We start from the raw sequence: 26,559 nt of genomic DNA, 5'->3' as shown, positions 1-26,559 counted from the left end.
ACTGTATAAAGAATCAATTTCACTTCTTATCCCTTGGTTCTTTGCGCTCGATCATCCGAACTATGCGAGATGGTTACCTGTTCACTTACGTGACATGGTTATGCTACATGATAATGCACCAGAAGTGGAAAAAGAGTTTCAAAATGGAAAATTTGTTGCTAAGAAATCTCATAATAGATTTTCATCAATAGCATTAGATCAGGCACATGAGCAGAACAATTAGTTAGTGAAAGGAGATGGTGGAGCAATTGGCCTTACAGAAAATATGGCTCAGCTTCAAAGGTGGATGGTATCGGGTCCAGAAGTAGCCAGAGTAATAAATGAATTCGAATCTGCTCAAGAACAAATAAAGAAAGATCAAAGCAAAGGACCAGATATACGACACTACGAACAGGTCAGGAGTCAGCAAAACACATTCGCAAAGCATGTAAACGCTTTCTGTTCAGTTGCAGAAGGGCACGAGTGTGTCATGATTCGGACGGTTGATACCGATGTTGTGGTTATAGCCATATCTTGTTTTAAGAAAATTGAACAGATAAAAGATTTGTGGATTGCCTTCGGAGTTGGAAATTTTTTACGGTACCTGTCAGTCCACAATATTGCCAATGAATGCTCTTGGACCCCAGAAGTCACATGGCCTTTTATTTTTCCATGCATTCACGGGCTGTGATCAGGTATCATCATTTGGAAACAAGGGTAAAAAAAGAGCATGGGATACATGGACAAGCTATAGACCAGTAATGGAAACCTTTGACAGTTTAAGCGATAAGAGTCGGTCGCCAACAGCCGTTGTGGATCACATGGAAGAAATACAACGTTTTGTTGTGCTCATGTACGATAAAGCAAGTGAGTGTGTAACAGTCAATGGTGCAAGAATGGACCTATTTGCTAGAAAAGGAAGGGCCATTGATAATATTCCTCCTTCAGAAGCAGCACTGCTTCAACACACAAAGCGAGCCTGTTATATGGCTAGCCAGGTCTGGGACAGATGTCTTGAACCTACCTCTACAACAGTAGATCCAGGAACATGGGGCTGGAAAAGGAATGAAACAAATATGTGGATTCCATTTTGGACAGTACTACCTGAAGCATCAGCATCATGCAATGAGCTAATTAAATGTGGATGCAAGCCTCAGATTGGATGTAGAGGGAGATGCCGATGTGTTAAAGCTAATTTGACCTGCACTGCTCTTTGTAAATGTGGCGGAGAATGTGACAGAGACTAATTTTTGAACATTCTCAACATTAAAACTTTCTTAAAATATCTTAAGCATTTGTGTCTCTTTTATCTAAAAAAAAAAAGACCGGGTAATTTTCATTTTTAATAAAATAATTATTTAATCAAAAAAAGGGTTACTATTTTGGGCAAAATTTTGGCAAAAATATTATAAAAAGCATCACGTTTTACTTAATTTTATTTAATCTGCAATTACATGAAATGGTAAATCTTCCTTAATGATTAAACATCATTAGTTATTTTTAAAATGTTGCTCCTTTGTCAAAACAAACTTTTTAATAAAGGAAAATTGAAAAATTTTATCAGTTTTCCGCCATCTTGAAAATGGCGGCCATATTGGATTTTGAAAAGCGGGTCCATAGCTGAAATTGAAGCTTATACATAACAAAACTTGTGTAGACAGTTTCATGCTATCTTCATCAAGTGAGCAATTTTGCTAAAATTTTGCACCAATCAGCTGGACTATAAGTAGTTTCCTTTAAATTATTTATGAAATAATTACTACGAGTTGAACGAAGAAGATAACAACGAGGCGGATCAAGGTCACTTTCGCACCTCTTGCCTGGCTGGATCCGCCAGTGGGTGATTTTAAATTGGTAATTTCAACCAACGGTAGAGGACTTTCGTGGAGGGGTATCCCCTAGGGAATTTCAGTAACAAATCTTAGTCTACAGTAACCAACTACCCCCTTTCTCGAAAACAACGACCTCCCTAAGACCTTTATTTAAATAAAGAAAAATTTCTGTGGGCGTGAATCTACTTTCAAACATTTTAGAAATATTCTGGATAATAGAATCTTATGTGGTCTTCTTCAACCACAACAATAGACCAGATCTAATTCATGAGATCAAACACACACTAATACATACAATGTACTTGAATGTATACTATGTAGAGATAGGTCAGGCCGTGACCGTTTCTTATCTACAGAAAGGTTCAATGAAAAATCCATCATGGCGGTAGCTATTGTCTTTAGCATTGTTTTAGTACTGGTATCGCAAATCGACGGTAAGTGTTGAATTCCACTGCAGCCTTGACAGAAAATTCGTTAATTAAACACACAGAAATACGAGATTAATTAGCAGTATCACGTGCCTATAATTGGTTTTGCGTAGAAGTTCAATGTTAACGCCATATTGTATAGTCCAGGCACGTAGGATCGTTTTTGAAAGGGGTAGCCAGATTCATCCAAAAAATCTTGACAAGCAAAAAAAAAAGGGGGGATATTTGGATTTTTTCAAAATCTACAAAATCTTAATTCAGGGGGGGGGGGGGGGAAGGGGGGCATATCTACATGTAAAACTTCAATTTCACTCCTTATTTACTTATTTTCTTACCAATTTTTTACATACTGCCAAAAAAGTGGGGGGGGGGGGGGGGGGAGGGGGGGCCAACTCCACGATAATTCAATTTCTTATGTGTAAATTTTAAAAAATTTGTTGCTGCGAGAACAAGTTGGGGGGGGGGCAGCCCCCCCCCCCCCCGGCCCCCCTGATGCTACGTGCCTGTATTCCAAAGGCATGTCCTGTTTTGAGATGTTTAAGATAGTGAGAGTCACAGCTGTGCCATGTAGTATCGCCACGACAACAGTCAAATATAATAGCTTACATTTGAGAATCTTTCAAATACAAGGTGTATTGAATACTGTAAACGCTGTACTAGTATATTTCGCGTGTACGAAATTTGGCGGCAATTAATTTTTCTATAAGTTAGAGTAGGTTTTATTTTCTAACTATATTTAGAACTTAAACATTTACATATACCTGCATTATATACAGGTCAAATTTAATTCATCTTAATTTATAGTTCATTAAAGAGGATTTAAGAAGTACAAGTAACTTCCCTGCAAACCTGTAAAAATTTGTTCAAAACTTATAATCCTTGAAATTTGCCTCCTTTAAGTTATTTACGTGTACTTTAGTAGGATAGCTGTTCTTGTCCATTTCTAGCGGCGTGTAACCTGGATGGCGTATCCTACTCCGTGGGAGATACGTGGGTAGCAGACGACGGATGTAACCTATGCACGTGCTACGCGCACGGACTTCATTGTACAACGGGGGACTGCACTTTCCCTCGTAAATATATTGTTAAAAGGAATTATTTTACAGATAATTATGATCAATTTTACACGATTTTGATCTCATTTAATTAAAGGCGTTTTGATTAAAGATATACATGCAGGAAAATATTTTAAACCAAAGTTTCAAACATTTGACCAAAAATAAAAATTAAAATGTTGAGAAAAAATATGATACTTGATCATCCGGCTTCCTGAATCATCATGTTTATTTTCGTGCGAAACTACAAATCCAGCAGGTTTTTATCGGAATATAAAAAGAGATGTATTTTGTTCTATATAAATGGAAGTGATTAGTACTTTATTCTGCGTAACGTCCAAGGAAGCCATTGCTTGTTACACGAACATACTAGGATGTGTTGAAAAGGATTAAAAATTTGTTACTAAAAAGTGTAACTACATGTATCATATTGTTGGACGTGTTTTCATTTTTCATCTGGTACATTTTTTTTTAGACAGGTGTAATTACCATGGCAGGATATACTTAGAAGGAGACCGATTTGTATCGCACGACGGGTGTAATCACTGCATGTGTACACTTCATGGAACAGCCTGTACAGAAATCGCGTGCTCTGACGTTACAACAACACCCCCTCCGAGTGCAGTTGGCAAACGTAAGGCATTCAACGTTTATTTATCTCCTTTTGTTTTCATGATAGCAACAATTTCGTCAGAAACTACTATTAATGATTATCTTTGATCAATATGAAATATATCTATTGTTATTGTATCAAGTCATCAGTGTTGATATAAAATCCAAAATCATGAAATATTCAAAACTTTCTTCAAAATCTGATACGAAACATTTGAATTTATGTCAAAGGTCAAATGACAACCGGTCACGTGGAACAACATGGAGGTTGCCATTACAATGGCGTACAATACTGGGCTGGGGACAGCTTCAGGTCTACAGACGGATGTAATACCTGTTATTGTTCGGCTCATGGTGGCGCGATGTGTACGGAAATGTTCTGTCAGAATAGTAAGTCACACACAAAATTAAACATATTCATCAATTTGGAAATGAATGACACTTCATTAAACAGCTTCTTTCATTTATAATTAGAAAAAGAAATTGCGTGTCCGGCTGATCAAAATCTATTGTGCAAAATATATTGATAAAAATAATCAATCACACGGTTACCCTTTCTTACCTGTGATAAGGTTTACAACAAAATCAAAATTTTTAAAACTGAAGCTTTTGACACGCATGGATCCAAATTTATTTTTGGAAGGGGGGGGGGGAGGGATTTATGTGAATTTATGCATCTTTTATGTAAGTTTATGAAGTTTGAATTTCACAGGAATGGTTCTGAACCCCCTCCCCTCAATCCCCGACACCCAGTTTAGATCTGCGCATGCTAGACACATCGTTTTACATTATCAGTTAAAATACTAGTTTGTTCTATTTTTAGTGTTGCTTTGTCACTACAACGGAACTGACCACAAGCCCGGAAGTAGTTATCCCTCTACTGACGGATGTAACACATGCACGTGTTCAGAATCCGGATTTACATCATGCACGGAGAAGGCATGCATGAGAGGTAAATGATTCATAACGATTTTATAACGATTTTAGACTATGCCTTGTTAGAATGTGAATTATCTCTATCATTTGCAATGAATTATAATCCGAGTGCTGAAAATGCATTGAAACAAAAGGTTCAGTGCATTTCAAAAACAAATCAGTTTATCATTGCATACACAGGGTGCACGTACAACGGCCATACACACATGATGGGGGAAAAGTTCAACAGTGTAGACGGTTGTAACACTTGTCACTGTCAGGAGGACGGGACCTACACGTGTACAACAGAAGCGTGCATGCCAAGTAAGTAACAGCAGCGTGTATGCCAAGTAAGACTTAGTACTGTAACAGCAGCGTGTATGCCAAGTAAGACTTAGTACTGTAACAGCAGCGTGTATGCCAAGTAAGACTTAGTACTGTAACAGCAGCGTGTATGCCAAGTAAGACTTAGTACTGTAACAGCAGCGTGTATGCCAAGTAAGACTTAGTACTGTAACAGCAGCGTGTATGCCAAGTAAGACTTAGTACTGTAACAGCAGCGTGTATGTCAAGTAAGACTTAGTACTGTAACAGCAGCGTGTATGCCAAGAAAGATACAGTGCCATGGATGACAAGTATGCTATAGAACATGTATGTCAAGTAAATTACAGTAACGTACATGATTAGTAAGTTACAGTACTGCGTATGTCACGTAAGTTGTACATGTACCGTGTAGTTCAAGAATGTTACCGTTACAGTACCTTGCATGATAAGTGTGTTATAAAACAAACAGTGCATGTCTGGTACGATATACTAACGAGTATGATAAGTAAGTTACAGTAATGTGCATGTCAAATAAGTTACATTACCGTGCATGTTAGGTAAGTTACAGTAACGTCCATTATAGGTAAGTTACAGTACCCTGCATGTCAAGTATGTTACAGTACCGTGCATTTCAAAATAGTTTTGACCGATTCGTGTGAAACGTCCATGTTAAAAGGATTTTTGTATGCACGCACAACATTACCATGCATCAAATAGGTGTATATGAAATAGGGACGTGGTACACAAAGAACCGTGCATTTCTGGAAAATTCATAGAAATCATAACTGTTCATATCAGAAAAGAACATGGTTTACGTGCACAATCGAACGGTGTACATGTCTGGCAAGGAAATAAAACAGAGGTACATGAAAAATGCACATCTTAACATTCAAGTTACCATGAAAGTTTTATCCTAAGCTCATCAACGGAGCTTTGCGAATATGAGAAGCTGATCGAATCAGCAATCTAATTAAAATAAATTTTAAGAAAATAAAAAAATAAAAATCAGTATTCTGATTCCATGAATAAAGTTCAATATTCATGTATTCTCGCGAGAGCATTTTAAATAAACTACATAGTCACTCGCAACTTAACGGACCTTTCCGACAAGCGGAAAATCAACCTCGGCGTTTTTCCAAACTCTGCTGTAAAAGCCCGAGAAGTTACGATTGTTATATACTACAAGTTTACGATTGTCCACTTCTTTTCGCAGAGGTGTGCGACTACAACGGCAAGATGTTCCAGGTAGGCGAGGGATTCCCCGCGGACGACGGATGTAACAGGTGTTTTTGTGCGGCAGGGGGCGTGGTCGCCTGTACCAAGATGTACTGTCCGCCCGTAACGGCACCTCCACAATAGCCGAATAAAAACCTCTGCAATTTGTAGTTACTATTTAGTTGTTGTTTTTTTTTTTGGGGGGGGGGAGTAGTTGGGGGAGGGGTTGCTGCGCTCTTGGGGTTTTTTTTTTTGGTTTCTTATATGGTTTTTGTGTGTGAGTGTTCTGTTTGGTTATTGCGACTATTGATACGTAATTCATTTGTCAAGCATGTTAACAGTGTATTTTTAAAGAAAAAGAAAAACACGTCACTTTCATCAAAACCATGCAGAATTACAATAATTATGTATGTTTTAAAAAGATGGTATATTTCTGTCGCAATAAGATTGCGTAAGATGCAATTCGAACAATTATTGCACATGTAACAATACACATGTAAATTCTGTTTGATAACGCATAAATTAAAAAAAAACGGTGAAGTAATGTACATGGTCGACTCAAGACCTGAAAATGTACAAGACATTTATAAATATCAAAACTTTATTTGGTGAAAAAAATGATAGAGAAAAGACATTTTCATGATATATTATGGTAAAGACAATACAATTGTGTGAAGTGTTTTTAACAAAAATCTACTGCAGTCTGTCCCAAGATCCCAATGGCCGCACATTTGGATGAAAATAAACATACCTGTGAATGAAGTGCAATTGAAATCGATGAAAGGGAAAATTTCCAAGATATCTTCATTCACACATTTTTCATTTTTCTCTCGGAAAAATTTACAGGAACAAATTAGGTTTCTTACGGAGATTTATATTGGGGAATGTTTACATCTTTTCTCCATTCGGAAGTCATTTTTCAACGTTATCCGGGCTTGCTGCAGTACAAAATACTCGTAGACATCACATTTTCAAGCTGCGTATTGAAACCTGATAAGCTAAAGGGGGCGTTTCGAAGGAGAAATCTTGAAATTTTTCATTAAGAACCCTGAGGTATTTATAAATATCGAGTGATTAAGCAAACTCTGAATTGAGGATATCTTGGGAAAGAGTATAGATTCTTTTGATCAAAACATTATTTCATGTATCGTGTTTATATTTTGATATTAGTGAGCTTACATTTTGTAAAGGACAATCATCAACAAGTACATATATAACACAAAACACAACAAACACTTTAAGAGAGAGAGAGAGAGAGAGAGAGAGAGAGAGAGAGAGAGAGAGAGAGAGAGAGAGAGAGAGAGAGAGAGAGAGAGAGAAATGACAGACAGAGAGAGGAAATATACAGCAGGGACAAGAGCGATAAATAATGTGTATATAATTCTGATACAATAAAACATTTTTAAAAATCAATAACCTACAAATATTCAACGACTACCGGTATCAAGTTTTGTGTGTGCTTTTGTTGTTTTTACATGTATGTAATAAACGACACCGAAACCGGAAAAGCAATATTTAGAATACAAGATAGAATCTTGTTTAAATGGTTTATAACTTCAATGATAAGTTGTTATATACAGTTACTGATGTGGCAATACTTTGGTTCGAACTAAAACACAAAAAAAATCAACAATATCCAATTTCAAAAAAGTGAAGAAAAAAATTCAATTAGCTGAAAAATAAAATCATTGCGAAAAAAGTCCATGTCAAAAACCACAGTATTGGGCCGGAAGTGACGTAGGAACCTGCGCTGGTGTACACGTTCATTTTGTCTACGCTTTTTATCAGGCTGATCTTGTAATCCGACATTAGTGGCGTCTCTTGGTGCTTAGATATTCCGCCATCTGTGGAAAAAAATCAAACTTCTGATAATAGAATTCATACAATTAAACTCTGCGTATTATAGTTAACTGCAAGATGACTGAAAAGTAGCTAGAACCATTTTAACAAGAGCGTGGACTTTGGGCTAGTTGTGTCAAACAGCAATGTGGCGAAGGCTTGTCTAATTCATTTCTCGCCACTCAGCCATCATACATCTAATTGCAATTTGAAATTAACACGATTTGTCTGGTTTTTGAGCTAAAACTACACAAGCGGTGCATATTTTGCTTGAAACCAGCGTCATTTTTAACTTGTTTTGACGCAAGAAATAGTTACGTAGAGCCTGGACCAGTTTTGTCAAAACAGCATTGTGATGTAGCCATGGCTGTTTGAAATCAACAGTATTTATCTGGGTTTTGAGCTAAGACTTCGCATTCCGTGAATATTTTACTCAAAACCAGCGTCATTTTTAACTTGCTTTGATGCAAGAAATACACAGTTACATCCTATCAAAAGTCCAAAGTTTTATTAAAATGATTCTATTGAAGATGTATCATACCATTAGAGTTGTGAGTGATTGGACCTTTTGCGTACAGCTGGAACCAATCGTTGGTCATCTCCATTATCTGGTCTTGACCACTGCGAAACTGAAATCTGAAATGCAATTTATTTTAAATTTGCAATTTTCAAAGACATTATGATATGATAATGCTATATTTTTAACCGGGTTTTCCAACAGAAAAAATCTGGTTAATAAAATGGTGAAAATGGCGGGCGGCAGGGCGGGCGGCTGCAAAAAGGGTATCCTCATTTTACGGATAACTCCTCCAACAGTTTTCATGATAGGAAGTTGTTCTTTTGCAGATCATGAGTAATTGTACAAATATCAGAGGTGAGCTTGTCGCTAGGATTTTGATTTCTAATAATTTATGAGAAAAAAAATACCAGCTTTTGAACTTAGTCATTTTTTGGCAAAATATTGCATATAGGGTACCCTTATTGTACGGATATCTCCTCCTACAGTTTTTAAGATAGGGAATTGTTCCTTTGCAGATCAATTTTACATAAATCAGAGGTGTGCATATCGTTAGGATTTTGATTTCTAATAATTTATAAAAAAAAAAAAAAAATACCAGCTTTTGAACTTTTTTGGCAATATATTACATATAGGGTACTCTCATTGTACGGATAACTCCTCCTACAGTGTTCATTATAGGAAGTTGTTCTTTTGCAGATCACTTGCACATATATCAGAGGTGTGCATATTGTTAGGATTTTAATTTCTGATGATTAATGAAGAAATACCAGCTTTTGAACTTAGTCATTTTTTGGCCAGATATTGCATATAGGGTACTCTTTTTCACTGGATACGGTAGGTAGTGTTTATCAATTCAGGGTTGACATGGATTATGGATACACTTCACATAAAAGAAAATCCGGTTTGCCGTCACATTGACAGCTTTTCACTTGTTATACAACACATTTTTCAACTAGACTTGACCAAAAGCAATCATATTCAAAATTATCATTAGCGCGCAATGATACAGATGGTATTTACACCCTTGCGCAATTTGCTGCGGAGAAAAAAACCAAAAGAAGGCGATCAATTCAAAGTACGTACTTTGTTTTAAAGAGACAGTACAGCTGAAAACACATGTGGCAATATAATGACTTCAATTTTACCTATTGTATAGTTAGGAAATAAGAAATAACGTTTATTATAATAGTTGAAATACATGAAAATCCCTTTCACATACTTAATTAACGTAATTATAAGCTTCCGGAAATTCAAGGGTCGTACAAACCGGAATAATCTTTAGTTATATCGTTTATTTGTACCACGTGGACTTTGATTGACAGTAATTGACACGTGCTGAAAACTACAAGATCTTCGTCCCACTACGGTCATCATGGAAAATGAGGTTAAAGCGATTCTCTAAATGAAACACATCCTTACTTACTCGATAATTTATAAATGGTTTACCAATTTAGGTTCATTTTGAAATGAATAGACATAAATATGTCAAATAACCCCTCAAGGGGCCTCGTTTATAAAAGTAAATTTAGGTTGTAAAACTCCTATGATAAACACGAAAAATACATGCTTACAAAATAATAATTGTGGTTATTTTAAAAACTTTGAACATGTATTACATATGAGAAGTAGGAAAGACATATTTTTATCAACAAATCTGTCCAGGAGATTCTTCGCGAGCCCTGCATGTGTTTTGTTTACAGTAAATACGCATGCGTAATAGTATAGAAGGCTGAACCCCGTACACGTTGCGATGTATTTATGTGATAGGTTATACGTAATTATTAATTTTAATGAAATACAAATGTAATTAGATTTATTGCACGGAGAACTTTGTAATTTTCTGAAAGTTTATACATTCATGAGTAGTACAAAAATACCGAACCCGATCGGAAAATTTTTTCAAGTCGGTTTTTTGATCAGATGCGCCGTACTGTCTCTTTAACCAGTTCGAGTTATCAGACTTTGTTTGACATGAGAAACGTTCCATAACAACCTTTTTTCAATCATCGTATTTTCGCTCTATTCATATCAAATTATAACACAAAGGCAACTGAATTTCATGTAATGTCATTTAGGCCTATGCATATCGTGTTTGAAAAAAAAATAAGGTTATTACAATTTCATATATAAGGTTATTACAATTATATGTGTAATGTTATTACAATTACATGTATAATGTTTTTACAATTACATGTATAATGTTTTTACAATTGTAACATGTATAATGTTATTACAATTTCATATATTAGGTTATTACAATTTCATGTATAAGGTTATTACAATTACATGTATAATGTTATTACAATTACATGTATAAGGTTATTACAATTGCATGTATTAGGCTATTACAATTACATGTATAAGGTTAATACAGAGAAATTGAAGAAAATTAAGCAAAAAAAGTTTGTTTACAGTATTACATGAATAATGACCATGTTTTCGCGGCCTATAGATCTTTACCTGCAATACAAGTAGCCATTTCTTTGTACGCTAGACGTCAAATTTGAAACGAAGCCGTCTTTGGGTGTAGGGAGGGAGTGTCTCATTGTTATCTGGTAGGCTCGAACCGAGATCTCCCGGGTGGCGGCGTTTGTCTTACAGATCAGCGCGTCTCCCATCTGTAAAGGGAAATATACAGGATGCATGCAGTTTGTTACACATGCTATTTTACTACATGTAATGTGACTCTCGCGTAAACAATAAAAATTAATAAAAAAAAAAGTGAATGTGAATTAATTTTTTGTGATGTTTTTGATTTTTTTTTTCACGTAAATTCACGTGTGGTTGCTTTATTGTGTGAATTTCATGTGAAAACAATGTTTGAGAATGTTAGTTGCATTACATCATATTATAAATACCTAAAAAATATTGAGGTTATTACACGTAATATTTTACAAATTAATCAACTGAAATTCAAATGATTACTTTTAACGTGCAATTTACGTTAAAAGAACTAGACACGATTTGAGATGAATGATTTTTTTTTGGGGGGGGGGGGGGCACAAAATAGTTAACTTGTGTGCTTTGAAGATTTACCAAAATTTGAATGTTAAAAGTCAAGTTACAACTGAAGGGAGATACGGAGGCAAAAAGTCAATGATATTATGTACACAAAGCTCTAGTCTTACATGTACTGTCTATGATAATTTATATATATATCATGCTTTTTGAATAAGAAACTACTAGCAAATGACATATACAAGCTTCTGAAGAGATTTTAAGATATCACACATTTAAGTTTATACCCAAGCGGATCCTTCTGACATTATCTGGTATAGATACATTCGTACAAGATATTCTAAAATTCAAATACTTAACTGCGTAGAAATCAAGTTATTCATTTGTCTTCTATTTGAGATGTAGCTTAATGCTGATAGAGAACCTCACGCTCGTATAACGGATTATTTTATTGTCTCACAAATTCTCAATTATATTAGATTATCGGGACTTCGCTTTAACAAATTTTCTGTATATTGCTGCTTTATAGTATTCCTACAACGCAGTTACAAAACATTCATCCCTGCATTTTGATCACGATATGGCCTTTGGCAAAAGACGCAGAAATGGAAAAAAGAATATCACTTGTGTAATCAAATTTTCTATTAAAGAGGCGCGCAACAAAACTAGAATCGATAGCATTCATTATCAATGACAGCAGACAAGGAAAGGAATGGCATGCAGTTACCATTTGTTGGTCTGAAGAGAAGCCTACAGCAATCCAGCCCGAGGATCGGCCGCTTAGCTCCATATCGAATTCGTATTCCGTTTGTTCCGGAGTTTTTTTGTATGTGTAACTCAAAAAATAGGAACATTCCATGTGTCCACATTGGCTGTTTGTTTTGTCATACCTAAAAAATGCAAACTTTAAAACTTACTTGCACCACGCGCGATTCCAGAAAATTTTATAGTGGAGAGGATCCGATGGATATTTTTTCTTTGTTTGGAAAGGGGGGTGGCAGTAGTCCAAGGTCCATTTTTGGTGATTTCACTGAGTGAACTTGATTAGTTTGAATTTCCAATAAGAAACCGGCCCTCCCCCTAAAGTTATCACTGTATACAGGGAAATATTCGCCCCCGTTTTATTTTAGCCCCTTTTGCCCTCGTTGTGAGTGGGCGAATTTAAGACTGGGCGAATTCCAATGTCCAGTATTATCTCTCTTTAACCACAACTGTGTCTGGGTGAGTTCAAGACGGGTGAAACTGTTTAAAAGTGTAGTAGGGCAAAAATAACCCAATATACAGTATTAGTTATTTATATGAACAAAAGTTATTTACCTGTAGCAGCTTCTGGTGTTGCCGCACTCTGATATATCTAAAATATCCATTGAATAGCATCACCAAACTGAATTTTTGCTTCTTCCGACGATGTCCAAAATTAATAACTTTAAATGTTAATGTAGTCAGTACTGTTTGATTCATTTGACTGCTTACACTCTTTGTATATATAATCATATAACATATATTCAAGTCGATCTGAATTTGTGGGGTTCTAACAAAAGGACAGAATGGTTACCTTGACAACATGTAAATATAATACCTGACATTTTTTCGGAAGAGTTCCCGTACTGCAAGCTGGGCATCTCTTGGTGACTCCTTCTAAATCGTGATGCATTAGGACGTACACCTGCCCAAAAAATAAACTTACACGTAGAAAATTCAGAAAAAAATAACAAGTACTACAATCTGTATTTATTTGTAGGCTTTTTTTTTTTTTTTACAAAAAACCTGAGAAGATGATGTTTTGTCGTCAATCGATTCATTATTTTACCTTTGTGATTCATTTTAATACTCATTCCTTTCACTTTTCCGTTTTTCTCCGTAACCCACAATCTGAGGAAAAAAGAAAGTACCCAAAAGGAAGTAGGAGATTTCAGTATAAGTGATATGTATAATATATGTGTGAACAAAGTTACTTTAATTAAGCTATATTAATATTGAAATCGTTCAAATAACCATTGATTTTATTAGCGCTATCGTGTTGAAAGAATATTCACAAGCTATATTCAATTACTAAGACATGCATGGATGAAATAGGACCATTTTAACAAGATCTTGGATTTTGGGTAGTTGATTTAAACAGCAATGTGACATTGAGCTAAGGCTAGGCAACCAGTGCATATTTCGCTTGAAACCAGTGTCATCTTCAAATTGTTTTGACACAAGAAATAGATACGTCCTACAGAAACTCCAAGGTCTTATTAAAATGGTTCTTAATAATTAAATTTACAATGAACGTAGATAATCATACATGTAGGATGACATGAATTGAAGGTAGAAATCCTGAGTTTTACGACAAAATCCAACAGTATTTGAAAAGACAACGACACATATTTACCTCCCTATATTAGATGACTTCGTATGCAAATTGACTAAGAAATGAACACAGTAGGTTTTATTTCCCGTCTGCTGAAGCAAGACAGTGTCGTGATTTTCTGCGCATGACAGGAAGGAGAATGAGGAATCGTGTGAGCTGACATCATATACAGTACCGGAGAAAGTCACCATCACCTTGGAAACATCCCATGGTTTGGTTAGAACAACCTCTACAATATAATGAGGCAAAATCATTATAAAACCACAGATTTTTTATCAAAATTGTTTACTTCTAATATATATATTGAACGGTGACTCAAAAAGAATTTTTACTTTTTAATTATGACCAAAAAAATGATAAGAAATGTACGAAAATTTCACCATGTGGAAGGTTTCACACATTACAAATATTCACCTAGTATCAGTTTACAGGTCTTTAAAGCTCCATCAGAAATTACACATGTACACAAATAAAGTTTTTTTGGACATTGAGTTGAGTGTCACGTGATTGCGATGCTGTTTAAAAGTACAGTGGAATTAATACACTGAGAAGAGTTATATAATGTAAAGCTATTCGAAATCTTTAGTTAATATAGGAAATACGCATTCACCGAGTGTAATGATTTCTCATAAAATACAATTTGACGAAAAATCATAATTATAATTGTAACATTTTTATAATCTTCTTCGAAGTTTGGAAAATGACAATTCCCCATACATGTATATAACTACTATAAATTATTGTAGATGTACCTTTATTTTGAGATGGTTCTTAAATATCCAAGATGATCAATTTTTTTTAAACTTCGCAAGTATGCTAGAGCTTGTTTATATTATACATAGTTAAAAAATTTGGTGTTGTAGTTTAAGTACTCAGAAATCTAAGACTCCTTATGCAAACGCTGATTCTACATTAATCTGTATAATTCGCACGAAATATAAATGTTGGAACCTCAACTCATAATAAGGGGTCTGGACAGCAATAGCTTTACTTTAATGACAGATGTGATGTTCCACAGTTTTATATAATTTTCCTTGATAGATTATTCTTCTTTATTTGTATTAGAACCCGTTAATGCTAAAAAAAAAAAACTCAGGGTGCATTACCAGGCTAGCTAATTTCGGAGTTAGAATATTTTGAATTTTTCTTTTAATTGCGTACAAAATGCAATTAAATGATATTTTTAAAGGGACTTGGACACGATTTTACTTAAAATTTTCAAATTTTATTTTTCCATTTTCAGTTTAAATATCAATATAGAAGTTTATAATGCTATGTCAAAATTTAAAAGTCAAATATCAAGTTATAAGCAAGAAATAGATTTACTAATTCTTTGTTTTGTAAACAAAGCTCGAATATTGTCATTTTATATATATATGTGTTGTATTGGTGTAAGTTTCAATCAAATGTATCTTTCTTTTGTTGATAATAGTATTTTATGAATATATTGACTTAGTTTTAATTGTTTTTACATGTCATTTTGTCTAAGAAATGGTAATTCTCTACATTACATTTTTTGTAAACAACTATAAGACTCGAGCTTTGTTTACAACACAATCAATTCTTACCTTTGTTTCTCCCTTTAATTTGACTTAAGCATTCAATATTTTGGTCAATCATTTAGAATGCACCAGTAAACCATTTTATACATAAAAAATAAAACTAAAATTTTTGATCTCTAATCGTGTCCAAGTCCCTTTAAAAGGTCAAAACATATATTTTCGATTGAAACCATATATCAAAATGGAAAATATTCATGTAACATGAAAATATAAACTTAACATAACGCAGTGGAAATCTTCACATTGTGGATATAGAAAAAAAGAGAAAATAAGATAGGTCGCGTCTGACCTTAATCAACAACAAAATGTCAACATGACACGAATACGCTTCCGTGAGCTAGCACCACCCACAGTAAATCAAATCAAAAGCATCTCCACAGGGGAATATATCTAATTCTGATTGATAATAGAATTTCTTGCCAAATCATCAACTGGAAATTAAATTATGAGGCTTTCCCCCTTTCTTTTGATGGAAAGGGAAGAAGAGTTGTGTGGAAGTTTGACTCTACGGTATAACTGTTGGTTTGATATAAATTCGATGTACTAGTATTTATTTACCTTAGAACCATTTTAACAAGAGCTTGGATTTAGGGCAATTGTGTCAAATAGCAATGTGACGTAGGTCTGTCTATTTCATTGCTAGCCATCAAGCCATGGCTCTTTAAAATCAACAAGATTTGTCTGGCTTTTGAGCTAACACTACGCAATCGGTACATATTTCGCTTGAAACTGCGTCACTATTAACTTGTTTTGACGCAAGGAATAGATAAATGCGCCCTAATGAAAGTCCAAGGACTTGTTAAAATGGTTCTAAGTGAGTTATACTAATTTACAAACTTAAAAGTTCTGAAAACGGGTAAGACAACTTGACCTTAAGCGTCAGTACCGATCTACCTCTCCCCTTCCCCACATCTCCAACAAAAACGAAATATTTAACATTCCATCGCCTACCTGTAAGTCTAATCAAACAATCAATAGTCATCATACTAGCTAGTACCTTAGAACTATTTTAACAAGAGCTTGGACTTTGGGTAGTTGTGTTAAACAGCAATGTGATGTAGGCCTGCATGTCTAATTCATCGTCAGCCACTCAGCCATTGCTCTTTGAAATCAACAAGATTTGTCTGGCTTCGCAATCGGTGCATATTTCGCTTGAAACCGTGTCATTTTAAACTTATTTTGACGCATGAAATAGATAACTACGTCCTACTGAAAGTCCAAGGTCTTGTTAAAATGGTTCTAAGTCCTATCAACAAACCAATAGTCATCATACTAGCTAGTACATGTACCTTAAATAAATGATCATAGTCAAAGGAGGTTGAATTTATAATTTCGCTCTTAAGCTTCTTTATTGTACTTTTGCATTGTTTTGATTGCTTTAAAACGCGAATTGCAGAGGTTTTCTTTCTCCTACTCATTTAATTTAATAAATTTCCAACTTGAGTTTCCATGCCCAAAAAGATGACACCTGGATACATTTTAAGATTCTGCCATTGTTCAACTTGTCTCACGGGGTAGTAAATCTATAACTTCTCCAATTTCACTCCTAATTTCCTTATTTTCATACCAATTTTTACATACTCCCCAAAAAGTGTGTGTGCGTGTGGGGGGGGGGGGGGGACTCCATAATAATTCAATTTTTTATAATTTTAATTGTAAATATAAAAAAAATTACTTGCTGCGAGAAAAAGTGGGGGTGGGGTGGGGGCAACCTGCTACGTGCCTGTCAAAATGCAATTTAAAATATTAAGTTAATAAATTAGTTATTAAATTTATCTATAACATGATCATAAATAATTGAATTTAAATCTTTAATGCCTTTATCCATTTTTATTTTTAAGTTATTATAAGAACTATTTTGTGGAGGTAAGAACTAAAGTTTGATCACATGACCTACATGTAGTTTGACAACATAAGGCGGTTTCTGCAAGCTCCCGATTCATCGATGATTTTATACAAATCAACAGCAATGACATATACATGTATATAATGACCGTTTTAAACGTCTCCACAAACGTTTTACCCGTTTTACCATGAAGTATCAAAGCACGTAGCATCAGGGGGGCCAGGGGGAGGGGGGCCTGCGCACCCCCCCCCCCAAACTTTTCTGTGACAATGTAAAAAATGGAAATGAAAATAAGGTCATAAACAGTGAAATTGAAGCGATTAGGATTTTAAGGATTTTGGAAAGTAACCTTTTCCATTTTTTTTTTTTTTTTGGCTTGTCAAGATTTTTTGGATGAGTCTGGCCCCCCCACTTTCAAAAACGATGCTACGTGCCTGGTATCAAAACAACAACACCATGTGCTCGCCATGCTTGTTTTGGTCATGTGACAGACTATTTTCCAACGTTGACAGAGGTGTAAGCGAATCTTGTGCAGCACGACCTCTGGTGAGATAATGCTGATATTCATATTTACATGTATATGAAAAAACACACTCTATATATTTCATTCAATATTATTGCGCTGTGTTTGTGACATCGCCTTGAGGGTCCTACACACCTGTGAAAAGTTTTGAATACAAGCCAATTCCTCTAAAATACTTAAAGATATGGATTCTAAGCATGTGTTCGCTTTGAAAATGACAAAAAAAAATCTTTGAATTAAGGTTCTTCAGTATTCGAACTCGGAACCTGCGGGTTGGTAGACAAAAGTTATGTACCTATTGCGTCACAAAGATGGTCAATAAAATTGGGCGATTAAAAAAAATGTTAAATCCATTTTTTAAACCCCGAAATTCGGACACAAATGTCTTAAGTTGAAGAATGTGCACACTGCAAATGGTATGTTCTACAAATAAAGGGCTAATAAAGAAACAAAGACGATTACGAAGAAACCGCGAATTAAACTCACAAATAACAACGCACTGGATGTCCGGAAATTAACAAAATGATAAAACCTACAAAATGTCTCTTCCGAGAGTAATTAAACTGGAATCGAAAAGGAGAAAGAAAGAAGACGCCTAGCGAAATGCATCACATGGGAAATTATTTTGCCCCCGTCTAATCTTGTCGGGATCGAAGTGCTAGATAAATTCAAATGTGAATACTCTTGTGTAAATGAGTCGTGTAAAAAAATCAATATTAGAGAATAATTTAAGGTTTTGCTTTTAGCGTCTTGTCTCCGTTTTATACGAGCAAGTGTAAAATGAGTATTTTTAATGTATTGGCTTTAAGAAATTCAATGCAAACTTTTTAATTAGCAAAAACCAAAAATAAAACCAGAAAACCTGCAATGATATCATTTACTCCTATAAAACATGTTTTTGGTTTTTTTTAGTTCTCAAATTGAACAAAACAAATACTGTTACAACTAGATCTGGAAATTGTGAAAAAAGATTAATTTTTAAAAATTATAATGCGTTCAAAATTCGAATCAAGAAAGGTAGAAAAAGACGCAGAAAACTATGCACTCATTGAAATAAATGGAAACAAAAATTACAGGAAAAGATTCAGAAAACAATGCAATCAATACAAAGAAAAATGCAGAAAAATCCAGTAAGAATGATAAAAGAGTAAATAATGGATTCTAAATGTTCAAAAAAAAAAAAGTATTCAATGCTAAAAGAGCGATTCATTGTTGGTAACAAAAGATGAGGGTTTGTACTTTTAAAACTGTAGATTAATTTTGCTGCATCTCGGAAAACCTATTTATCTCATACGTGTGGTGTATATTACCCGTGTGATAAACCTTTGCTATATCAAACGGGTGATGCTTTATCAAATACTACCGGTCCGAACTATTTTTGATACAACCCCTCGCTTCAACGCTTCAGTGACCTATTTTCGAAGATTTGCTAGTACTTTCAACATAATTATATCTACTACAAAAATAAAGTATAAAATTGATTTTTGTCAAAGATTTTAATTACAAATATGAAGGAAAACACATAACTGCGTAGCACAGGCGTTGGAACCGGGGGGGGGGGGGGGGGGGCTATTGTGAGTTGGGGGGTTTTACACCCCCCCCCCCCCCTCCCCCCCCCCCCCCCCCCCCCACACACACACACACCTTTTTTTGCAAAGTTATTCATAACCATAACCACAAGACCATTTTTTCTTGTTTGTCTAGATTTTTGATAAGTTTAGCCCACTTCCAACTTTCAATTTGCTTTGTGAAGTTTATAAAACTGCATATTACGTTAACTATCAAGGAGTTCATCCTGACGACGCGATGAAAACAGAGCGCTCTGGTTGTGTTTATATACAAGAACTTACCGAAATAATGTTTCATAAGACTTTTATTCCACAACAATTAAGCATCCTTATTCATTATTTTCAATTTCGAATCATAAGGCTAGCCTAGTGTTTGTTTTATTAAACATCAACAACTGTTCCTCGTTCGAGTCAATTCAAACTAACGAGCATTCGCAACTTTGTGTATGTCAACAAACTTGATTATTCAAGTCTTCTAATCGGAATTTCAATTTAATCAAGTGAATAAGCTCTAAGAAAAAAAATTTAGAGCTAAAAAATTATTTTAAGGTATATTTCAGTGAAACTTTACATTAAAACAGTCAGATTTATCTCAGGAATGACGTACTAAATTGTATTGCGCAAGGTTACAATAGCCGCATAACACAACGTTGCATCATCGTTTTTAATCTTTGAAAAAAAAATCAATTCGGGTCATATAAAGGACTGTCTCAAAAGCTTCATAATATAAATCAAATTGTATGAGATAAATAGAACATCTATAATTGTGTGATTTTATATTTGCTTTATCCAACTCGTTGAAATGGTAATATTCGCTAGGCAAGCCTCGCGAATATATACCCCATTTCAACTCGTTGGATAAAGCAAATATAAAATCACACAATATAGATTTCCTCTATATATACACGTAATACAGAGACTTTAAGCTGATCTACCTTTAGTTATACAAACTTCAAATATGATTTTTCGGTCATAACCTTTTGTTTTGTAAAGAAAACAATATTTTATATCTTTGAACATTTTGTATTTTGTACTGAGCTCTTTAAAATTCTAAGGAGATATTTATACTCTAAAAACTGACTTCAAGCATCCAGTCCTCTTAATTATTATCGTTTGAGCCCTAATTTGATGCAGTGCTAGTCGGATGACAAACCTCACCATATGAATATTGTCTGCTTTATTTGTGTGGAACTTCGATTTTGTTTACGTGCAGAGGTACGGTGCATGCGCGGATCTAGAAATTTTCAAGGGGATTAGTGGACGAATGGTTTTGTGCCGTGGGGTCCGCGGGCTATTTTCGGTAATAAATACAAATTAAACAGAATAAAACAAGTGCAACTTACATATAAAATTAATTAAAATTGTCAATGACTTCTCAAAATATTTTGAAAAATTGCACATTTTTTCACGTTATCACGGGTCCACGCGTATGCCATACGTAAATCCCTAGCAACTGCCATAAACTGCCATAGGATTTGTAGGTAAATGTCCATCAATGCAAACAATCACCAAATTTTATTTTTTTTTGGGGGGGGGGGTGGGTTGGGTTACCCTCTTTCCTCTTAATCAGGTCGAGAATAAACGAGGATGTTCCGAGTGTCCATATCTGAGGAAACGTGTCATATATCAATTAAATGCACACGAGCTCTTCTAACTACAAAATAAATGCAATGATTATTTTGGCAGTTTATACCCGTCAAATAACAATAAAAAACATCAGGTTCTACCCTAAGATTTTAACCTGGTCTTTTCGTGCGCAACTGCCTCCGGTCACTATATACATGTATACATGTAGCTGCAGGTCTGTAGCCCCCGGTCAAAAAAAATCGGATGGACGACCCTGATACAGACTTGCAGCTAACAGAAATTCAAGTAACAAGTACTTTTAAATTATTCTTAAAGGGGCATGGTCACGATTTTAATCAAATTTTATTTTTCTGTTTTTATTATTTGCAATGCTTTAGGAATGCATTTCTAATGTTCAATTGAAATTTGGGTGCCAATCGTTGAGTTTTAAGCAAGATTCGTCATGTAAACAAGGCTCGTGCCCTGTTTTTGTTAACATAGGTTCAATATACCAGTAAAAATCTTTTTAAAGCTGGTTTGACTATCTTATTATTCATTTTAAGCATTCATTTTAGGTCTTAAACTGGAATGTTCACTTCAACATTCAAAATTTAAACAAACGCTTTGTTTACATAGCGAAGAATTGTAAGCTCTGTAACTCGCTTAGGACTCATCAAATGACACTCAAATTTTGGTTGCCTATTAAAAATGCCTTACTGAAGCATTGTAAACATTAAAATCGAAAAAATTTTTTTTAACCAAAATCGTGACCATGCCCCTTTAAAGGTATAACTATACAAAGACCCTTTATTTTGCTACAGCAAAATGGAAAGAAAGAAACGAAGTATTGATTTTTTTTATGACAGTATCTAGCTATTTCATTTCAGAAATGATATACAATGTGATGTCTCTATCGATTTGCTGACCAAGTGTGTGTAGTGACCTATTTTTTGTCAGTTACAGATATTAATGTATATAATCCTGAATACTGACACTGTCAATTAATATAACACCAGCCAGGGAATGAAACGCAGTTCTCTCTCTCTCTCTCTCTCTCTCTCTCTCTCTCTCTCTCTCTCTCTCTCTCTCTCTCTCTCTCGACCAATGTGCCAAAGGTCGTTGGTTCGATAACTCAATGTGACGGCAGATATATAGGGTGTTAAAAATGGTTCTTCCTTCATTTAGAAAACTCCTTTTAAAAATGTTGCAAATAGAATGATTTAAATATATACAAGATCTTGCTTATAATTTTATATTTGAGCCCAAAAGGTGAATTTCTAGAATTTTGACCTTAATTGCCCTGTTCGCGTAATGGCAGTCATATATCTATATAATTATATAGTATGGGTGATATTTAACTTATTATTATACATATAAAATACGATGTATGTAAATTTGACTGTATTTAAATTTTTGATACGGTCTAACCTGGGCTTAAAATTTTCAATCAAACTAAGTAATTAGATGACTGTACCGTTATGTTTTTAAGGGTTCAGGAACATTTCAACCTGTTGATAAAAGACAATCACTATTCACCACAATACTAGAATAACAACACAATATTGTCTATGATTTGTATAGCCAACATGCAGATAAATCACCGCTCTTTTGATTGATGAAAAATGTAAACCCAACAAAAATTACTCAAAAAACCCCATAAAATACATGTAACTTGATTGTGTTTTTCAGAACTGAATCTAATGTCAGTCTGCTTGTAAAGATATTGATGCAATATTTCAGAGCAATGTTTTTGTAGAATACAAGTCTAATTGGAATCTAGTGCGATCGATTTTCGTTTTCTCTCGTTCTCTATGGCTTGAGAGTAGTAGTAATTGTTTCATAAACAAGAATTGTTTGATTATTATATCTTGGGCACTTGAGAAAAACGAGCCTTTATATAATGTGTGTTGTGCGTGGTTAACAGTGTTGTAAATATACTGTTATAAACGCATGCGGTTTCTGCCTATAGATATTAAGTACAGCCATTTATATCATGTATTTTTGTGTTCACTAAAATGTGTTCGAAATTGTTCACATATTGCTACATAAATAATAACTTAATCTTGTTTTTCGTTAACACTAAGAAGTTTCTGAAAAGCCAAAAACAAAAAATGGTGGGCAAGAAATTTACCATCAGATCTACCTTAAATTTTCAGATAAATTTTTGTTTAACAATAAACTATAATAATGATTTATTATTAAAAGAAAACCTCCATAAAGTTTAGTTTTTAAATTTCATAATTTTCCTATATTTTTATATTGAGCTCTTTTTATAACGGAGGTAGCTACACTCTAATAATGGCAATCAAGTCCTCTTCATCGTATAGCATCTTTTTCTTGTAACCGTGTTTTGTGTTTGACTTCATTGATACTGATTGGCTCCAAACACAACACAGAAGAATCATGATTCTTATTCTTGTTTAACTGTCCACCGAATTCAACCCCTGCTTCATCTACATGTTAATTCATGGATGATCTGTGATATTTTTTCCTGACCCATTAGGACACGATCTAGTGAACTCATTTTATTTACATTCATGTAATCTGCGTGGATTGTTTCAACCTTACTCTCGATACTTTGATTTTCATCTCCATACATCGCCTGTACATGTAAGTTTATACAAAAGCGAACATATAAAAATGATAAATATAAAACTGAGAAATTAATTTATTTAAGAATACCTTTATATATTGAAATGAATAATCTAAAGATATAGGTTCTACTGTGAAACATACTTAAAAAGCATGATTTATTAATAGAAATATTAAATCTACTACGCACAAAGGTCCAGGTTTGTAATTTTAAAAATGAACGTATACTCACGGATAAATTCAGGCTCCTTTCGTTTACTGGGTATCCGGTAAAGGCTCACGTGCTTGGTTTGAGTCTTACAAATCTGCGCCGTCGTTTTGTCCGACCAATCCATCCGGAATACATGATGAAGTGGAACAACACCTTGTCTGCAAGCCTTGTAATCTCTACGAGCGGCGTCCACAAACAATATGTTCAAAAAGCCATAAACCAGAAAATATGTGTAGCTGAAAGCACATAAGACATACATATCTGTCTTTTAAGAGGCTGAGGGTTTTTTTTCTTTTCGGCTTCCTCTTCTATTCGTGAAGCAATTAATCTTGGTCTCTTTCGACGGTCCTTCTCATCTTAAGAAATGTGTGAAATTAGTCCTCACTCGAAGCATTTAACCTCTATTTCGTCACTGGCAGCATCCATACACGGATTTGTAATTGAATTCACTGTCTCTCCCGCGAGAACTGTCGTGGAGATCTGACTGGTTCGGGGAAAACCCCCCCTATAATGTTTTTGCTGTTAAGGCTTTGATCGCGATTGGTATAATTGTCGCGCACAGTCTTAATGTAATGGAATTTGCCAGAACACAGAACAAAAAGATTCTATCCTTTTTTGCCCTGATTTACAGCAGCAATTAGCCAGGATTCTGAATTCATGTCACAGAATGACGCGAGGAAAATGGATTTGGTTTTCTTCACCACATGGAACTATTAGGGTTTCATAGTTTTTTATTTAGGGCTGACTCGAATTAATTACAAAAAAATATTTTTTCTCCCTACAAAACAATATGGCAACGAAAGATCACAACAGAGGGAAACTTGCTACCACTGTGTCTTCATACAGCTATAATGCGACAAATAACACATGGGGGAAAAAGGCCATTAAACGAAATATGATAAATCAAAAAAGTCACAATTATCTTTGTTTAACTTAAAAAAAGAGAAAAAATCGATTTGTCTTATTATACTCAGAATATGATATTGTCCTTATACATGCACATGCGCATACCAGCGAATGCATGTGACATTTGTAGCTTGTTACATGCGGCACGTGAACAAAAAACAAAGATGTGAATGTTTATAAAAAATATATATTTCTGACATTGATAAAGCGAAATTCAAAGTGGCGTAAAACTATTAAGTTTTGCTTTAAAATATAAAATAAATAAAAAGTTGAGAGTTTTTTTCAAATTCATCGCTTTCTGCTTTTTAAATTTCTAAATCAAAAAATTGAAAAAAATAAAAAGACACTATTCATTATAGAAAATTATGACTGTTGACTCTTTATTTAATGAAAAATGAAACCAATAAAACCACGTGACTTAATGAATTATCTAATGAACAATCGGAGAATGGACCAGGATGCCCTAATAGAGTACATTTTGTCAGCATTAAGTGATGGCGAGTTTATTTACGGTCCTGAAGAATCATCTCTAGTAATGGAATCGTCGCCGCCAAGTCCGAAACATTACCCATATGATAGTTCGTCCTGTGGATCGGTTCTGTATATAACAATGGTTCTAGAGACGGGGATACCAATTACAACACTGCCTGAATACTCTTGTGGAATGATAATCGTTTTATTATCCCAAGCTATTATCAGCTGTGTCTATGAACGGCCGGGCATGATGGGAGTATCAAATCCATCGACTTAGTCCAGTAAACCAAATTTTTAGCAACAAGAGCGATGCTGAGTGTTATCATTGTGCCGTTCCGGCCGGGTTTTTTAGCTTATCATGCTGGATGTACTTCCCGTTTTGCTGAATTGTTACGTCACAGATGTATCGCGATGCAGACATGTTCGAAGGGAATTCTTTTATTACTGAGACAATGTCAGCGATATAAATGTATGGAAATAGGAGAACGTCGTAAATAAGTTGTTTTGCTAATCTCATCAATGTATTCATAATGTCTCATACGATAATACAATCAAGGCATTTCGTCAAAGCCCACAGTTGTTCACATTTGAAAATAAAAAAAAAAAAACCATTACTTACGTGTACTAAAATGTCTATCCTGCTAGGTCAAACTGCATACATTACAACAACCAAAAGCGAATACAAACATTTTTCAGAAAAGGCGGGGGGGGGGGGTAATGTGGAGGGGGGAGCTGAGAGATTATTGTTTGCCGGGGTGGGATTGGGATATCCAAAGCTTACTGTCGGTAATTTTGGTATTTTTACTAATATGTGAATTTGGTTAGGTTTGAATATTCTAGGGAAGAAAAGGCCCAGACATCCCCTCTCCATATGTAGGATTTTTTTAAATATTTTGTATCTTTGACGATTCATGATAGGGATCGGAGTACAAAGTTGAACCATTTTAACAAGACCTTGGACTTTCGGTAGAACGCACATGTAGCTTTTTATATCGAATGACGCTGGTTCCAAATGAAATATAGTTACATAAATTGCATGCTAAGCCTTAGCTCAAAAGCCAGACAAATCTTGTTGATTTGAAAGACCCATGGCTGAGTGGCCAACGATGAAATATACCTGCCTTTGTTATAATGCTGTTTGACACAACTACCCAAAGTCCAAGCTCCTGTTTAAATGGTTCTAAAACCTCTTGCAAGACAAGTGTAAAAAGGTGGGGGTTTTACAACTCTGAAATCTTTTATTCATTCACATATACATGTAAATCAAAATTTGCGATA

At 34.7% G+C, this 26,559-nt stretch overlaps 2 protein-coding genes across 2 annotated transcripts; one reads left to right on the top strand and one right to left on the bottom strand.

The window, feature by feature from the left end:
* Window positions 1-2,114: 2,114 nt before the first annotated feature.
* Window positions 2,115-6,541, top strand: LOC105336752 (von Willebrand factor C and EGF domain-containing protein). The gene is made up of 7 exons (XM_011441187.4): window positions 2,115-2,245; window positions 3,187-3,312; window positions 3,770-3,928; window positions 4,138-4,296; window positions 4,730-4,858; window positions 5,023-5,145; window positions 6,359-6,541. The coding sequence occupies exons 1-7, from the start codon at window positions 2,191-2,193 to the stop codon at window positions 6,502-6,504; spliced, it is 897 nt and encodes a 298-aa protein (XP_011439489.3). The 5' UTR covers window positions 2,115-2,190; the 3' UTR covers window positions 6,505-6,541.
* A 402-nt stretch (window positions 6,542-6,943) lies between these two features.
* Window positions 6,944-24,568, bottom strand: LOC105336753 (uncharacterized). Its single transcript, XM_011441188.4, has 9 exons — window positions 23,923-24,568; window positions 14,055-14,262; window positions 13,488-13,549; window positions 13,257-13,343; window positions 12,995-13,031; window positions 12,405-12,567; window positions 11,180-11,337; window positions 8,741-8,835; window positions 6,944-8,204 (listed from the first exon to the last, which is right to left on the bottom strand). Exons 1-9 carry the CDS (start codon window positions 24,158-24,160, stop codon window positions 8,029-8,031), a joined length of 1,224 nt encoding a protein of 407 aa, XP_011439490.3. The 5' UTR covers window positions 24,161-24,568; the 3' UTR covers window positions 6,944-8,028.
* Between the last annotated feature and the right edge of the window lie 1,991 nt (window positions 24,569-26,559).

This window comes from Magallana gigas, chromosome 10 (genome assembly GCF_963853765.1).
Source record: "Magallana gigas chromosome 10, xbMagGiga1.1, whole genome shotgun sequence".
Classification (NCBI taxonomy): Eukaryota; Metazoa; Mollusca; class Bivalvia; order Ostreida; family Ostreidae; genus Magallana; species Magallana gigas.
The sequence above is the reverse complement of the archived record's forward strand: the minus strand, read 5'-3'. Positions and strand labels throughout refer to the sequence as shown.

What these genes read in the sequence shown, in the direction of transcription:
- LOC105336752 (XM_011441187.4), top strand. Translation starts at nt 2,191, where the DNA reads ATGGCGGTAGCTATTGTCTTTAGCATTGTTTTAGTACTGGTATCGCAA. An exon ending in ACTGGTATCGCAAATCGACG is followed by an intron (nt 2,246 to 3,186) that starts GTAAGTGTTGAA and finishes GTCCATTTCTAG; the next exon opens with CGGCGTGTAACCTGGATGGC. An exon ending in GGAGAAGGCATGCATGAGAG is followed by an intron (nt 4,859 to 5,022) that starts GTAAATGATTCA and finishes TTGCATACACAG; the next exon opens with GGTGCACGTACAACGGCCAT.
- LOC105336753 (XM_011441188.4), bottom strand. Translation starts at nt 24,160, where the DNA reads ATGTATGTCTTATGTGCTTTCAGCTACACATATTTTCTGGTTTATGGC. An exon ending in CTCTTCCGAAAAAATGTCAG is followed by an intron (nt 13,032 to 13,256) that starts GTATTATATTTA and finishes TGGATATTTTAG; the next exon opens with ATATATCAGAGTGCGGCAAC. An exon ending in TCTCTTCAGACCAACAAATG is followed by an intron (nt 11,338 to 12,404) that starts GTAACTGCATGC and finishes TTCCCTTTACAG; the next exon opens with ATGGGAGACGCGCTGATCTG.